Source organism: Rousettus aegyptiacus, unplaced genomic scaffold (genome assembly GCF_014176215.1).
Source record: "Rousettus aegyptiacus isolate mRouAeg1 unplaced genomic scaffold, mRouAeg1.p scaffold_m13_p_14, whole genome shotgun sequence".
In the NCBI taxonomy this organism is placed as follows: Eukaryota; Metazoa; Chordata; class Mammalia; order Chiroptera; family Pteropodidae; genus Rousettus; species Rousettus aegyptiacus.
In genome coordinates, this window is record NW_023416289.1 from 46,882,106 (window position 1) to 46,897,280 (window position 15,175).

The 15,175-nt window shown below is 61.5% G+C and overlaps 1 protein-coding gene across 1 annotated transcript; it reads left to right on the forward strand.

Annotated features, from left to right (window-relative positions):
- Positions 1-956: 956 nt before the first annotated feature.
- Positions 957-13,820, forward strand: IGLON5 (IgLON family member 5). The gene is made up of 8 exons (XM_036232653.1): positions 957-1,035; positions 8,256-8,334; positions 8,924-9,156; positions 10,363-10,482; positions 11,777-11,911; positions 12,100-12,220; positions 12,681-12,835; positions 13,402-13,820. The coding sequence occupies exons 1-8, from the start codon at positions 957-959 to the stop codon at positions 13,488-13,490; spliced, it is 1,011 nt and encodes a 336-aa protein (XP_036088546.1). The 3' UTR covers positions 13,491-13,820.
- Positions 13,821-15,175: the final 1,355 nt, after the last annotated feature.

Sequence of the window (15,175 nt, forward strand, 5' to 3'; positions counted from 1 at the left end):
CTCAGAAACTGCTGTCCCTTTGCCTCAGAGGTGTATGTGGGCCCCGGGACAGAGATGCCTTGCCTGGTGGGCCAGGAGAGAAGAAAGAACTACAGGAGATTGGGGTGCTGGGCAGAGCCAGCACTTGCCCCAGGATCGCTCATTCTCCTCAACAACCTTGAGTTGACGCTACCTAGAAGGGGAGGACATGGAGGTTCTGGGAAAAGAAGTGACTTGTCGAAGGTCACACAGCCAGGTTTGGGAAGTAACGAGGAGTCGTCCGGACCCTGGATTACCGTCTCCTCCCCACTCCCAGCCCCCCCACCCACGTCCCTCTCTATTGCCCCTTTATCCTGAGGATGAGTCGGGGTAGGAGGAAGAAGGAAATGTCATCCCCAAAGTCAGTGTCATTCATGAAAGCAGAGAAGTTGAGCCGCGTCCCACAGGAAGAGGGGCTAGGTGACAAGACTCCTCAGTCTGAGGGAACAGAGACTGGGGTACCCGGACCCCTGGGTCTGAGGGAGGAGGGGCTGGGTGACAAGACTCCCGGCTCTGAGGAAGGGTGACATTGGGACCTGAAGCAGGAGGGAGCCGGGTTCCAGGAGAGTCCCGGACCGCGGGTTCCGGGGATCGAGGGGCAGGAGGCGGGACGCCGGGGGCGGGAGGGTTGGGGGCCGGGCCGCAGTAACAAAGGCCTCCCCCTCCCACGAGCAGCCCCCGAGGCCCCGCCTCCCTGGCCCCCCGCCTCCCCTGATTGGTCGGCCTCCCTGCCCGTCAGCGCCGCCCCCCTCCCCGGGTCTGCAGCAGCTCCGGCCGCCTCGTCGCGCCCCCCCAGCCCCCTCCCCCCGCCCCCGCCGCCCCCCGGGCCGGTGCAGCCGCAGGCGGGGTCCCCCTCCCCCTCCCCCTTTCCCCCCAAGCCGCGCGCGCCCCGGACCGGCCCCCCCTTTCCCCTCCCCCTCCGCGCCGCCGCTGCCGCGATGCCCCCCCCTGCGCCCGGGGCCCGGCTCCGGCTCCTCGCCGCCGCCGCCCTGGCCGGCCTGGCCGTCATCAGCCGAGGTACCGCAGCGCCGGGGGCGGGGGCTCAGCCGGGGCGCGGGGTCCCGGGCGGGGACGGAGGGCTGGGGCCTGCGTGTGCGGGCGGGGCGGCAGAGACCCCCGGACTCGGAGGTCCGGGCCCGGGGTCGGGGGGCTGCAGCCTGGGCTGGGAAGTGGGTGCTCGCACACCTGGACCCGTGCCCCGCGGGGGGGGGGACCCGGGGGTGGTCGGCGCCCCCAGCCTGGGCCTAAGGGCGGGGGTCTGCTGCTCCCGCCAGCCCGAGGGTCGCGGACATCTGGCCGGGCCTGGGGTCGGAGTGTGGGCTCTGGATCAGGGCCGGGGTTCCGATGCTAAAGTAAGGGTCCCCGGGAACGGTCTCTGAATTGGTTGGGGTGTGGCAGGAGGGGACCGCCATGGGGGGTCTGCCCCTCTGCATCCCCGGGCGGGGGCGGGGGGAATGAGGGGTCCTGGCCAGAGTGCTGGGACAGCGTCTGCAAGCAAAGATGGGGGTCAGTGGGGGGGGCGGTGTCACAGACCTCCGTCCCCAGCTCTGAGAAGGAGGGTTGGGGGTCTGGTATCCTCCGGACAAGGCCAAAATTCCCCAGCTGCGTCATCTAGGTTGGGGGCAGCGATGGCATTGGAGGGGCTGTAGTTATAGGGAGGAAGGAGGCTCCAGGAAGTTGGGGTCCTGGGCCCGGGACTCAGATGTGGGGAGCTCTGGCAGAATACCTGAGTCCCCGGGACTGGATGGAGGAATGGACAGATTGAGAAGGGAGGGAAGGGTTAACACAGGGTCAAAGGGTTAATCTCAGCCCTCCCAGTGGGAGAGGGGGTGGGGGCAGGTCTGTGGAGCCGGTGCAAGGGGAGAATGGAAAGTGGGGGGCTCCGGGCAAACTGAGCAATCTCTGGAGAGAGGATGTGTAGCTGAGTCTTGTGTCTCCCAGCAGGGGCTATAGCCCTGACGGTCCAGGGGATGTCCCCTTCAGAGAGGAGGGCAGGGAGGGGAGCACCAGGGGGCCGGGAACAGGGCTAATTCGGGGCTTCTGGAGGATTTCCCCAGGTCCCGCCTCAAATCAGGGGGTCACAGAGTCAGGGACACACACGGTCAGGGCAACCTGGAGCCACCAACAGTCTGGGTGAGGCAGCCTCTCCGGGCCTCGCGCCCACATCCAGCAGGTCACGCACGGCCACATCGACAGTGGCACAGGCCAGCCAGGCGGGAGCAGGCTGGGGCCCCCAAGTTGGACCCCCAATCTGAGCTCTCCTTTGTATGACCTGTGTTACTCGCTGTCTGACTTTCCCACTGCCTGCCTGCGCCTCTCTGTCTCCGTCATGTGTGACTTTGGGTCTCTCCAGGAGCCTCAGCCATTTCCGGAGGCTCCCTGGCTGCGGGCAACAGTCCATGCGTCTCTGTCTCTGGGTCTCTGTCTCTCCATCCCTGGGGGTCTCAGCACAGCCTCACATGTGTCCCTCCCTGCCTCTGGAACCGTCTCCCATTGTCACGCCACGTGTGCCCCCTCTCCCTCGCTGGCTCTCTCCCACGAGCCATGGTCCTCTTACACTTCTGGGAATTCACAGCCCATCTCGGTCACTGACACCTCGTTTTTCTCCTTGTCCTTTTCTTGTCTCTGGCTTTTGGCTTTCTCCCTCTCCTCCTTTACTCCCTCCCCTCTCCCTCCACCTCCCCTGGCCCCCTCTCTCCCTTTACTCTCATGATAACTCCCCACTTTTCAGAACCCCAGAAATCACTGGCGTTCGCCCATCCTGAGCAGGGAGCTTAGCGGAAGCGGGAGGTGGCCCGTGGCCTAGGTCATGTGCTTTCCCACCTCTGGGCCTTGGCTTCCTCATCTGGGAACTGAGGACAGGAGGGCTTGGGGCAGGGTGAGCTGACGCAGACCAGGTGGCACAAGCTGGCCCCACCAGCCCACCTACCCACCCACCGACAGTCAGGGCTCCACGAGAAAACGCCAGTGGAAGATGACTCAAAATCGCGGCTCCTGCTTTCTTTGCTGCTCATTCGGTGTTTTCCAAATAGCAAGGGGGATGCGGGCAGGTTACCCTGTATGAGCAGATCCCGCCATGTCCCCAGCCCCTCCCACCCTCCACTGTCCCCAGAGAGCCAGGTCAACAGGCTGAGGACATCCCCCGCAGCCGCTTGTCACTAAGACGAAGTCGGACACGCAGAGTTCAGGTCTGTGAGGAGTTGGTTTGTTTGTCGATGTTTCTTCCAAGATACAAGCAAAATTGACCCATTTCTCTGCAGCTGGCTTTACTCTACCTCTCTGGCATCTGTCGATATTGTTTTACCTTTATTTTTTTCCTAAATTATTTATACCAACACACGTACACACACACACACACACACACACACACACACACACAAGGAAGCTGCAGCAGGGCAGGGCAGTCCCTGTGCTCACTGGCCGGCGGTGTGGCCGTGTCCACCAGGCTGGACTGTGGCCTCTGCCTTCTCGTTCATGCAACACATATTGACTGAGCCACGGTCTCCATCCTCAGCACTAGGGGTTCACACAGACATGCAGCGAGCGGCCCCTGGACCTCCAAGGTCAGTGGGGAGGAAGAAGGGTCCGAGGCGAGCCCAGGCCCCGCCCCTTCTCACCACATTTCCCTGCCAGGTAAAACAATATCGACAGAACCACACACTTCCTCCCTATGTGTCCCCATGTTCCCTAAGTCCAGCCACGTTTCTGTCACCAGCTCACACACACCCCTGGGCCTCTGACTCGCCATCTGTGGCTTCTGGCCTGCGGAATCCAAGCACCCCCCACGAGAGGGGGTCCAAGCTTCGCCTGAGTTCCTTCAGGGGGGCAGAAGGTTCTAATCTCCAACTCAAGGTCACCCAGTTGTCAGAAAGCCCCATCTCTCGAAAGAAGTTAACCCACCCACTTGCGACCTTCATCCCTCGATTTATCGAATAGGCACGAGGGCCACTAGTCTGGACTGGCAGCAAGCCTTGTGGCCTCTCAGTCATGGCGGGACCCCAAGACAGGCTAGAACCTGCCAGTCATCGCACTGTGCAGTTCCGGGCAGGCACCTAACCAGCAGGCACTGTGTTAGGCCTGTTACTTGAATGACCCGTTTTCATCCTCCCCCCACCCCACCCCACCCCCGACTCCAGGAGGCGGGCGCGGTGAGCATCCCCATCCAAGGGTGGGAACTGAGTCTCAGGGAGCTAAAGCACCTTGGGCAACTCAAAGGCAGAGCTGGGATGTGAACCCAGGAAGCCCAGCTTCCCAGCCTGTTCTTGGAGGCGCCTGCTTAGGTCAGCATGTGAGCTGCTGACTCGGGTGCTGGGCACCCCAGCCTTCCTGTGCCCCAACCCCAGGGGACCAAGCCCAAACCAAATAGCAACAGACGTTTCTTTTAAAAGAAGGTGCCGTTTGGAGTAGCCAACCTTTGTAGGGCCCTTTCTGCGTGCTCAGGGCTGAGCTAAACATTTCACAAGCGTGTTTTCTTGGAATCTCCCACAAAAACCCTCAGAGGGAAGAACTATTATTTTTCTGCCTTTCATAAATGGAGAAGCCGAGGCTCAAACTGGCCAAGAGGTCACCCAGCCAGGAAGTGGAGAGGGGGCACACATTGGATCCCCCAGCCTGACTTCTCAGGACTTTCTTATCTGGCCTTAGAGGCCATCCATTCCCTCTATAAACACTTCCCTGCTCTGAGCTAAGCCCTGTTCTGGGGGGACACAGCCAAGATTCAGGCCCTCAGGGAACTCCTGGCCGAGTGGGAGAGGCACCCCTGGACACTGTCCCAGCTAAGTCAGAGGGCACTTATTAGGAAGAGCAGAGACTCTGCCTTGGAGAATCAGGGAGATCCTCCTGGAGGAAGGGACATTTGACTTTGGGTCTTAAAGACTGAGTAGGCGTTCAAGAGTTGGAGAAGCCTGTTGTAGGCATCCATGTATACTCGTTTATTCAACAAATATTTCCCAAGGCCTTCTGGGCCCAGGCCCTATGCTGGGAGATGCTGGGGACACAGATTTGGGTCAGACCCTTGAGAAACTTCTGGTCCGATGGGGAAGGCAGACAAGATGGGCACCGCAGCATGCTCTGAGCTCCAATGGGAGTGGTCCGGTCACTATGGGAACGCGGACAGAGCCTGAGGGGCTGGGCGGGGAGAACCGCTCCAGACTGCGTCAGTTTTCCGAGCAGAAGTGGACCCTGGAGCACTTGCTTGTCTATTTATACAGGAAACCCGCTCTCGAGGCCTCCTGGGGGGTGGGGCCCCGAGCCCAGCCGTGCCCACTGGAGCCCTTGACCTGGGTCGGACCCAGGCCCCGCCCCGAGGGGCTCCCATCTGGGGAGAGAAGCAGACCCGGTTACAACCCAGCATGGTCAGGGCCCAGACAGAGGGACAGAGCGGGCGGTGGAGTGGCTCATTCAACCCTCAGCCCCGTTACCAAAGCCCAGAGAGAGGCAGGGACCTGCCTCACGTCACGCGGCACACGGGGCCTCCTGACCCTGGAGTCTGCGAATTGTGCAAGACAGATGTGCAGAGACACATGACACCCAAATGTGGAGACGCACAGACCAGGACCCAGAGACGGACTCCTCCATCTCACGTCTCCTGGGGCCGCCCGCACCCAGGCCCCAGGGTGTGCCGGGGACTCAGAGATGGTCCACAGGGGCCCTGCCCTGGGCAAGCAGGCTGGGAGGCCGAGGACCCAGGCACCGCGGGCGCAGGGCGGGAGCTTGGCGGACTCGCATGGGCTGTCTCTCCCAGGAGAGGCACCACTCTAGGTCCCTGGAGCTGGGCCCCGTGCACACTAGAGCGGATAAGGCAGTAGAGTGACACCAGGGCCCCCCAAGCCAGGTGTCCAGGAAGCACGGGGCAGCTCCGAGGGCTGGGAAGACCCCTCTGGCAAGGGCAGTGTCTGTCTGTATTTCCATCTGCTGGGACACTCTGTTAGGGTCCTGCCTGCTGGTGTGGGGTGCAGTCATCATGGCCCAGCCCTGGCTGCAGTGGCCCCTGCTGGGTTCCTTGGAGCTTGAGTGGCACCTTGGACAGTTCCTTGAAGCGTAGGTGGCTACTTAGCTCCTCCTTTAACCTGGAACATTGACTGTCATGGGGGGAGGTGGCGGTGATTTTGCCCCTGAGGGGGGATCTGGCAATGGCTGGAGGCATTTTGGGTTGTCACCACTGTGAGGAGAGAGGAGCTACTGGCATTTAGTGGGTCCGGGCCAGGCAGGGGGCTGTCATATGTCCTACACCGCCCAGGACGGCCCCCGTGACAAAGAAGCATCCAGCCCCAAACATCAGTGGTGGCGAGCTAGGATGTTTGTGACCTGGAGCATGACAAATCCTGAGGGGTGTGCGTGCGTATGTGTGTGTGTGTGTGTGTGTGTGTGTGTGTGTGTGGACTTGGCCATGAATGACCTGATTGTAGGGGACGGCGCGATGGCGTGTGCCCGGTTCTTGGCCCAGGGCAGCCCCTTGGTATTTCAGAGGCTGTGACGATGCAGCTGTGTCATTGCACAAGCTGTAGCTTCGTACACGTCTTTGCAGAGTGTGTGTGTGTGGACGAGGATAAGCATGGACCTTGTGACTGATCAGGCCAGCGGGTGTGTGTGCACACGTGTGTGCATACGTGGGACCGCCCCCTGGGTTGGGCTGTGACCATGTATAGCCTTTGCGCCTGTGGGATGGGTCGCTGTTAATGTCAGTGTCATCGTGTATGTGTGGCGACTCAGTGTGCAGTGGCTGCTTGGCCTAGAGCTGTCCCTCTGTACCTGAATGTGACAACAGGAGTACTCCCAGGAGACAGATGTCTCGTCTACCTGGCCTTCTGCTGGGCGTGCGTCTGGTGCTGTGCACATCACCATGGCGTGTGTGGGGCCTGTTCCTCTGAGCAGGTCTCATAGCCGTTTGTGTGGCTCAGGCTGGGACTTCTTCCTGGCCTGGTCCTGGCTCTGTGTGTCCTTCCTGGGCCCTGATGACCGTGTGTGTGTGTGCGCGTGCATTCGCACGTGCGTGTGTGCCTGTGTCCATCCCCTGGTCGTCTCCTGCTGTCACCAGGGCTGTGTGTGGCAGTGTCCTCTCCACACAGCTGGCAAGGGCAATCCCCTTCTCTCCATCCCGAGCTCTTCGGAGCCTAGGAGTGACGGGGTGACCCAGGGTGAGGGGCTGCTGGCTCCGTCCCAGCCCCATCCTGAGGGGCTGCTGTTGGAGAGGGCCCCGGGGAGTCACTGGGGCAGCATGGGCAATTAATTCATCCTATTAATTAGCTCCTCATCCTGGGGCAGGGCAGGGCCCTCCTTCCCCAGGCGTCCAAGGTCATCCAGCCTCCTCTCCCCAGCCTGGTGCCGGCTCATACCAATGCCTCCGCTTGCCCAGCCCCCACGCCCTGGCTTCAGTCCAGCTTGCTGGCCACAGTCCGCAGAGAGATGAATGGGAGGGGGTGGGGCCTGCCGGGCAGTGAGGCCTGTGAGCCACACGGAAGTGTGCAGGCAGGCGTGGGCTGGTGCCCGCAAGAGTGTGCCCAAGTGAGCACGGCACACGGTGTGTCTGTGTGGACGTGTGTCTGCAGAGGTCTGTGTGTGTCCGCGCACCGTGCCTAAGCTGTGTTTTTGCACCTGTGGTAGATGTGCGTCTGGCGTGTACATGCACGCACATGTGTTTCTGCGTGTCTGTGTGCACAGACGTGGGTGTTGAGTGTCTGCGTGCAGCTGGCTCTGTGTGTGTCTGCATGTGTCGGTTGTATGTACGCGTATCTGTGTGTATCTGTGTACTCATGGATCTGTGAATACGTGTGCCCATGCCTCTCGTGCATGTGTACGCATGCACCTGTGTGTGTTTGTTGCATGCATGTATGTGTGTCTGTGTATGTGTTCTTGACTCTGCATGTGTGTCTGCACACTGTGGATGTGTGTATCTGTGTGCAGGCACATGTGTCTGTGTGCGTGGACATGTGTGTGTCTGTGCACACAGCCTCTGTGACTGTTTGGTGTGTGAGCGTATGTACGTGAGAGTTGGTGCGCGTGTCTGGCATGTACACGTGTCTGTCTGCTGTCATGGGATGCTGTCTCACCATCTCGTCTGTGTCGGTTTGTGTGCCCCAGTCCGTCTGAGTCAGTGTGGGCCTCTGGGAAGGTACGAGCTGCACACATCAGCTCTGAGTGTCTGCCGTATGTGTCTGGCAACATCGATAAACGTGTGCTGCCGAGTGTGGGGCGCGTCTGTGCCTGCTGAGCCGTCCTCCCCTCCCTCCTGTCCACAGGGCTGCTGTCCCAAAGCCTGGAGTTCAGCTCTCCCGCTGACAACTACACGGTGTGCGAAGGTGACAACGCCACCCTCAGGTATGGGGGCTCAGAAGGTCTCCCACATCAGCAGAGGGGCCGTGAGTGGCACAGATTCTGGGCCTCAGCATCCCCATCTGTCAGATGGGTGGAGGAGCGGTCAGCACCATGTGGGGTTGTTGAGAGGATTCAGGGGTCTGTACACGCCAAGCCTGGAGACCACGGCCCTCTGGCCACTCAGTGAAGCGGAGCCGGGACTGTGTCCCCAGCCTCTGCCTCTGCCCGTCGCGGGTCCTTGTCCCCCCCAGTCCCTGTCCCCTCCCTCTGGGTCCCTGTCCCCCATCTTTCTGCATCTCTGTGTCCCTCTTCCAGAGTGTCTGTCCTCTTTTGGGGAGTCTCTGGCACATGACAATCACTGCATGACTGTCAGCTACTGTTCCATGTGCACTTGGGCCCACTACTTTCCCTCTATGAGGCTCCGTTTACCCACCTGTAAAGCAGCACGGTCACCTCTGCTGCATAGGGTGCAGTGGGCCCTGGAGATGTAGTGGGCCCTCCTCCACCCCCTCTAAGCCCCCACGTTGGGATGACTGGGGCCAGGCTAGGGTGGGAGAGAGAAGGAGCGTCCTCCCCTGGTCCTTCCCGGCAGCTGTTTCATTGACGAGCACGTGACCCGCGTGGCCTGGCTGAACCGCTCCAACATCCTGTACGCGGGCAACGACCGCTGGACCAGCGACCCACGGGTGCGGCTGCTCATCAACACACCGGAGGAGTTCTCCATCCTCATCACCCAAGTGGGGCTGGGCGACGAGGGCCTCTACACCTGCTCCTTCCAGACCCGCCACCAGCCCTACACCACTCAGGTCTACCTCATCGTGCACGGTGAGGGCCCGGGGGTGGGCGGCGCAATCCCAGGGTACACCTTTGTGGAAGGCAGGCACAGCCCCACCCACATGGACTTCAGCCAGCGGGAGAGACAGTCACACAGAAGGGGACCCTTCAGTGTGACAGCTTCTGGGACAGGAGAGCCAAAAGGGAAGGGGGAGGCCACATTCACTGGCACAGCCCCATTTATTGAGCACCTACTACGCGCAGGCCCTGCTCCAGGCCCTGGAGATAGAGAAGGGGCAGGGCGGGCTGTCCCCTCCTCTCTGGAGGTTACTTTCCAAGGAGAGGTGGCTTCCCAGACACTACCTCTGACCCGAGACCTTCAGCCAGGCACAGAGCTGGGACCAAAGAAGGAACAGCTCAGCTTGTGCAGGGATCGGGGGAGAAAGTGAGGCAGGTGCACAGGGGCGAATCCCACGTGGCCGAAAGTGCCAGAATTTGGAGAGAGAGGTGGGGGGTGGAGGCCCAGAGGAGGCCGCCTTGCCCCGCAGGAATTGGGGAGCACTTGGAGAGACGGGACCTGGAACAGGAGAAGTCCAGTGGGGCCGTGACGAGCCCGATTCAAGACGGATGGTCTCAGACCCCTCGTGTGCATCAAGTCCAAGGCGTCGTCCACGGAAAGGGGCACCTTAACTTCACGCTCCGCCAGAAAAGAAAGCCCTGCCGATCGAACTCCCGCGGCCCCATCAGAGAAACACTCGGATGGGGTTAAAAAGATAATAAAACACCCACATGTGCTAGAATTGATTCCTACAGCCACATCTGCCCCAGAAGGTGGTGGCGAGGGTTTAATGAGTTCATTTTTGTAAAACACTGAGCATAGGGTCTACCACACAGTAAGCACCATATGAGTGTTTATTAAATAAGTTAATTTTTAAAAATAATAATGATAAATAAATAAAAATAGAGATGGGGAGGGAGAAATTGAGAAGACAGAGAAACCAACTTAGAGACTGAGAAAGTGAGGACAGCAGACCAGCAGCGAGGCATGGAGCCTGATGCAGAGGCAAGGGAGAGATAGAAACCTCACGGACAGACAGAGCACGCAGAGTGGATGCGGACAGGACCTCTGGGCCTGAGGGCGGCAGGGCTGGCGGTGCGGACCTCTGAGGCTGGGGGTGGAGGGGCCAGTGGCGGGGACCCGTGGGTCCTGGGAGCCCGGAACCCCAACACCGCTGACCTCTCCCCAACACCCTGCAGTCCCTGCCCGCATCGTGAACATCTCCGCGCCTGTAACGGTGAACGAGGGGGGTAATGTGAACCTGCTTTGTCTAGCTGTGGGGCGGCCGGAGCCCACGGTCACCTGGAGGCAGCTCCGAGGTGAGGACCCAACCCCTGACCTGAAGCCCCTTCTCCTACTCCGCAGCCTGGGCCCATCAGCTCCCCATATCCCCCTAGCTAGATTCCCAGAGGCCCCCTTCTCTCCACTCCGGATCCCCTGAACCCTTGCAATGATTTGGTTCCTCTCCCACCTTGACCCTGCTTAATTCCCCTCGGAGCCTTCACCACTTGTCATCGCCGCCGTGGTGATTTCCTCCAACCCACCTGCCAGACCCCAGCTTGCCCCCACGCTGTCCCCACCCCCAGTCTCCCAAACCTTGCCCGCCAGCCACAGGACTCTCTTGGACTTCTGTCCCTGCCACCAGAGGGCCTAAGCCAGGTCACAGCCCGTGGTCCCCATGTTCGTGTCTCCTGGCCACTTCACCCCTCTCTGCCGGGTGCTCCGGCCCAGCGGCTCTCAGTGTTGTCTGTCCCCTGAGCAGCAACATCGCCTGGGGACGTGCCAGAAATGTGCAGTCCCGGGCCTGCCCTGGACTGGCGAATGGAAATCGCTCGCCCTACCCTGTAGCCCCTCAGGTGGTTCTGATGGTGAAGCTGAGACCCACCACTGTAGGCTACCCGCCTCTCCCCCACCCCACCCCCACAGCGCCCAGGTGCCTGGACGTGACTTCCCAGATCCCAGCGTCTCTGCCCGGATCTCCTTCACCATTTCCCAGATCCCTACCTAGATCCTCCTTCACTGGGCCTTTGGAGACCAATGGTCACTGGATCCCCTGAGACCCCAAGTTAGGTCTCAGACCCTGGACCCACCCCCACTGGGTCATCTGAGCCCCACAACCTTGGTCTTGAGAGCCTGCCCACCCCCAGATTTCCTAAGTCCCAGTGGGTCTTCTCAGCCCAGTGATCTGTCATAAGATCCCAGGCCTTGGGATTGCTGATCCCAATCACCAGATCCAGATTCTCTGAACCCCAAGAGCTAGATCCCAGAATTCTGGACCCTCCTCTCCCCCCCTTGGATCTGTCCTCCCTGGATCTTTCTGAGCCCTGAAATACTGGGAGCCTCCCCACTGGGTCATCTGATGTGAGCCATGGGCTCTTAGACCCTTGGATCTTCTGTACCCCAGTCTAGGACCTTCCGCACTCCCTGCCCCCACACCCAGCGGGAGATCCCCGTGCCGCCCCCCCCACCCCACGCCCTACCTGTCTCCTGCCGACCCGGGCCTTCTAGGCCCTGCTGCGCCCACCCCGCTGATGTGTGCCCGTGTTGTCCCGTGTTGTCCCGTGTTAAGTGTCTGTGTCTGGCCCCGCCTCCTCCCCTCCCAACCCCCCACAGACGGCTTCACCTCTGAGGGCGAGATCCTCGAGATTTCCGACATCCAGCGGGGCCAAGCTGGGGAATACGAGTGCGTGACTCACAACGGGGTCAACTCGGCGCCGGACAGTCGCCGCGTGCTGGTCACAGTCAACTGTGAGCCCCCTGGCACTGGGCACGGAAGTGGGGAGGGCCCCGGGTCTCAGAGGAAGAGAGGCCTAAGTGAGGAGAGGCCTGAGGACCTGGGCTCCCAGGCAGGAGGGAGGAGGGGACTGGGGGTGGGGGGCAGGACCCATTCGTTTGCGCCTAGCTGTGAGAATCCGCTGACCCTCGCCCCTCTCCAGATCCTCCGACCATCACCGATGTGACCAGCGCGCGCACCGCCCTGGGGCGGGCCGCCCTCCTGCGCTGCGAGGCCATGGCGGTGCCCCCCGCGGACTTCCAGTGGTACAAGGATGACAGACTGTGAGGACAGCTAAGGGGCGCCGGGCCGCGGGAGGAGAGGGCCCCTCGCGACCTTGGCCTGCGGTGGGGGCGGTGCATGCGGAAGGTAGCGGAGTTCCCGGCCCCGAGGGCCAGGACGATGGGATCCGCTGGGCCCCGGAAGGACCGTGGGGACATTCAGGAACCTTGGGTCCCTCGGTGCTGAGCGCCGGAGCCCGGTCTTCCATCGGGGTCCATGCCGAGATTCTGGCAGGGAGCTTTGGGAGACCACTGGGGCTGGGGTCCAGCAGGGCCCGGGAGACCCGGGGGGCGTGCGGCGGGAGAGGCGAGGTGCCCGGAGAGGGGCGTCGGTGGGAGCGGCTTGAGGTCCACGGTCTCTGGAGTCCCCGGCGAGTCGGGGAGGGGCGGGGGACGAGGGGTTGGGGCTCTGCTCCCCGAGGGGATCCCGCCCCGGTCCCTGCCTGACCCGGGTCCCCGGCAGGCTGAGCAGCGGCACGGCCGAGGGCCTGAAGGTGCAGACGGAGCGCACCCGCTCGATGCTTCTCTTCGCCAACGTGAGCGCCCGGCATTACGGCAACTACACGTGTCGCGCCGCCAACCGGCTGGGAGTGTCCAGCGCCTCCATGCGGCTCCTGCGTGCGTCTGAGCGCCAGTCGGCGGGGGCGGGGCCTGGGCGGGGCCGCGACCGAGTGGGCGGGGTCTGGGCGGGCTGCGGGGACTCTGGGACCTCTCCGAGACTCACGCCGAGCTTAGGAAAGATGGGAAGGAGGATGCCGAGGCTTTAGGAACTGCAGAGAGAAAACGATCCCTCAGAGGAACGCCGACCCGCCAAGCGCCCAGGGGCCCGGGCGTTGGGCGCTGGGGACGCAGCGGCGCCCACCCGACAGGTCCAGGGACTCGGGGAGCATTCAGGCTCGTAGCAGTAGAAGAGCAATAAACAAGTAGACGCCTGAGTAACGTGAAAAGCAAACACACACCCATAAATAAGGGAACAAATTAATTTCGGATAACGATACGGGCTACAGAGGAAATAAGCAATAGCATTGGGGACGATAACGCCAGGTAAACTCATCAGGGAGAGCTTCCTGGAGGGGGTGACCCTTGAACTGATACCTGAGTGGTAAGCGGCCAGCCCTGCCCAGACCTCCTGAAGGAGACGGGCGTGAGATTGGCCCCTCCCGTGACCCTCTCTCTCTCTCCAGGCCCAGGATCCCTGGAGAACTCGGCGCCGAGGCCCCCAGGGCCCCTGACCCTCCTCTCCGCCCTGGGCTGGCTGTGGTGGAGGATGTAGACAGAGCCCAGCATAGCTCGCCTCCCCCCGCGGGGGCCTGAGGCCGAGAGTGAGCGAAAAAGGGGGAAAGCAAACGGCGTGGGTCTCCAAGGGGTGGAAGAGCTCTCGGCCCCCGAGGAAGAAGAGAGGAGGAGGAAGAAGAAAGATCTTTAGAGAACCCATCACTGTGAGGGATAACGCAAAATTATGCATCTTTCTACAGCCATTCTCGCCACTGTTCACGTTTCCGATTGGACCCCTCCACACACACCCCACACCCCTCTCTTAGCTCAGGCTGTCAACTGGATCGCATGTGTGTAGTGGGTGTGTGTGTGCGCGTGAGCCTGCACGTGTGTGTATGTGTGTGGGGTGGCTGGGTGGGTGGGGAAGGGGGCTCGGCAATCTTCCCCCCCACACACACTTCCACATCCACTGCTCCCGCCCGTGCTGCCCCTCCCCCTAGGGCAGGAGGTAGGTAGGGCGGCTTCCTGGGAGATGCACGCACACTGCCCTGTCCCTTCCCAGCTGAAAGGTGTCTCCTAGGCAGGTAGGGGCGGGGAGAGGTGTCGCACTGACCTGCAAGCTGTCATTCAGCCTTTGTGAGCAGGTGGGTTACCTCCCCCTGGGCTGTAGGCCCCTCTGCTGTCAACCACCAACTGCCTGTAGCCAGAGGCTCCATCACTGGCTCAGCGGCCTGAGACCTTCCCACTCACCCAGCTCCCTCCCACCCCACTCCCTGGACTTTCTGGCCCCCTCCTGGGCCAATCGGTGCTTCCATCAACTGTCAGGCTGGTGGTACCTGTGGTCACCTGTCTGTCTCAGTGCTTTGCCCTGCCCCATCCCAACTCTCCCCGGCCACCTGCAGCTCCAACCAGCTGCCCTCAGTGCCCCTGCAGCCAGCCCTCGCCTGTGGGCTTGCTGGTCTACTCCTCCCTGGCCTCTCCACCAATCCTACCCCGCAAAGGCTGATCCAACCTCCCTCACAAACACTCAGATAGACACACACACACACACACACACACACACACACACACACACACACACCAGCGACTGACCAGCAATAGCCCCTGGCTCCAGCTGTCCTGTAGTCGACACTAGCTGCCATCCCCCAAGGGTGGGCCACTGTTGTTCAGGATAGAGCTCTCAGCTCTGATTGTAGGACTACCCCACCCTGGCACACCAGATTACACGAAGTGGGGGACAGAGGCCTCACACAGACACCCCAAGCCCAGACCAAGTTGCCGAGTCACCAGCTCCGACTCCCAGGAGACCCTCCATAAACACCCACCCCAAACCACCCCACCCAGCACTTGTGGGGGCAGGAAGAAGGCAGAGCAGGGGCAGGGGGGGCAAGGCGCAGTGACTGTACCTCAGACAGGGGCGTGGGCCCCATCCCACATTGTCTTCCATTTCCAGGGTCCGGGGGACAGGGTGGGGAGGGGGAGGGAAGGAAGGGAGGGGCGGGGGGAGGGGCCCTGGGGGCCGTGTGTTCCGATTCATGGGGAGTGTTGAGACCGCCACACCAATAAACGCCTTTTTCCAAAGTCTCTGCCTGCAGGTGTCCATGTCATTCAGGGTTTGGGTGCATGGAGGTCGTTGGTGGTGCCTCCCCAACATCATTTCTACCATCTCTTTTCAGCAGATTTGGGATTGAGCCATCACAGAGGTGGCCTCTGATTGGCTTAAGGTACTGGGCATAGGCTATT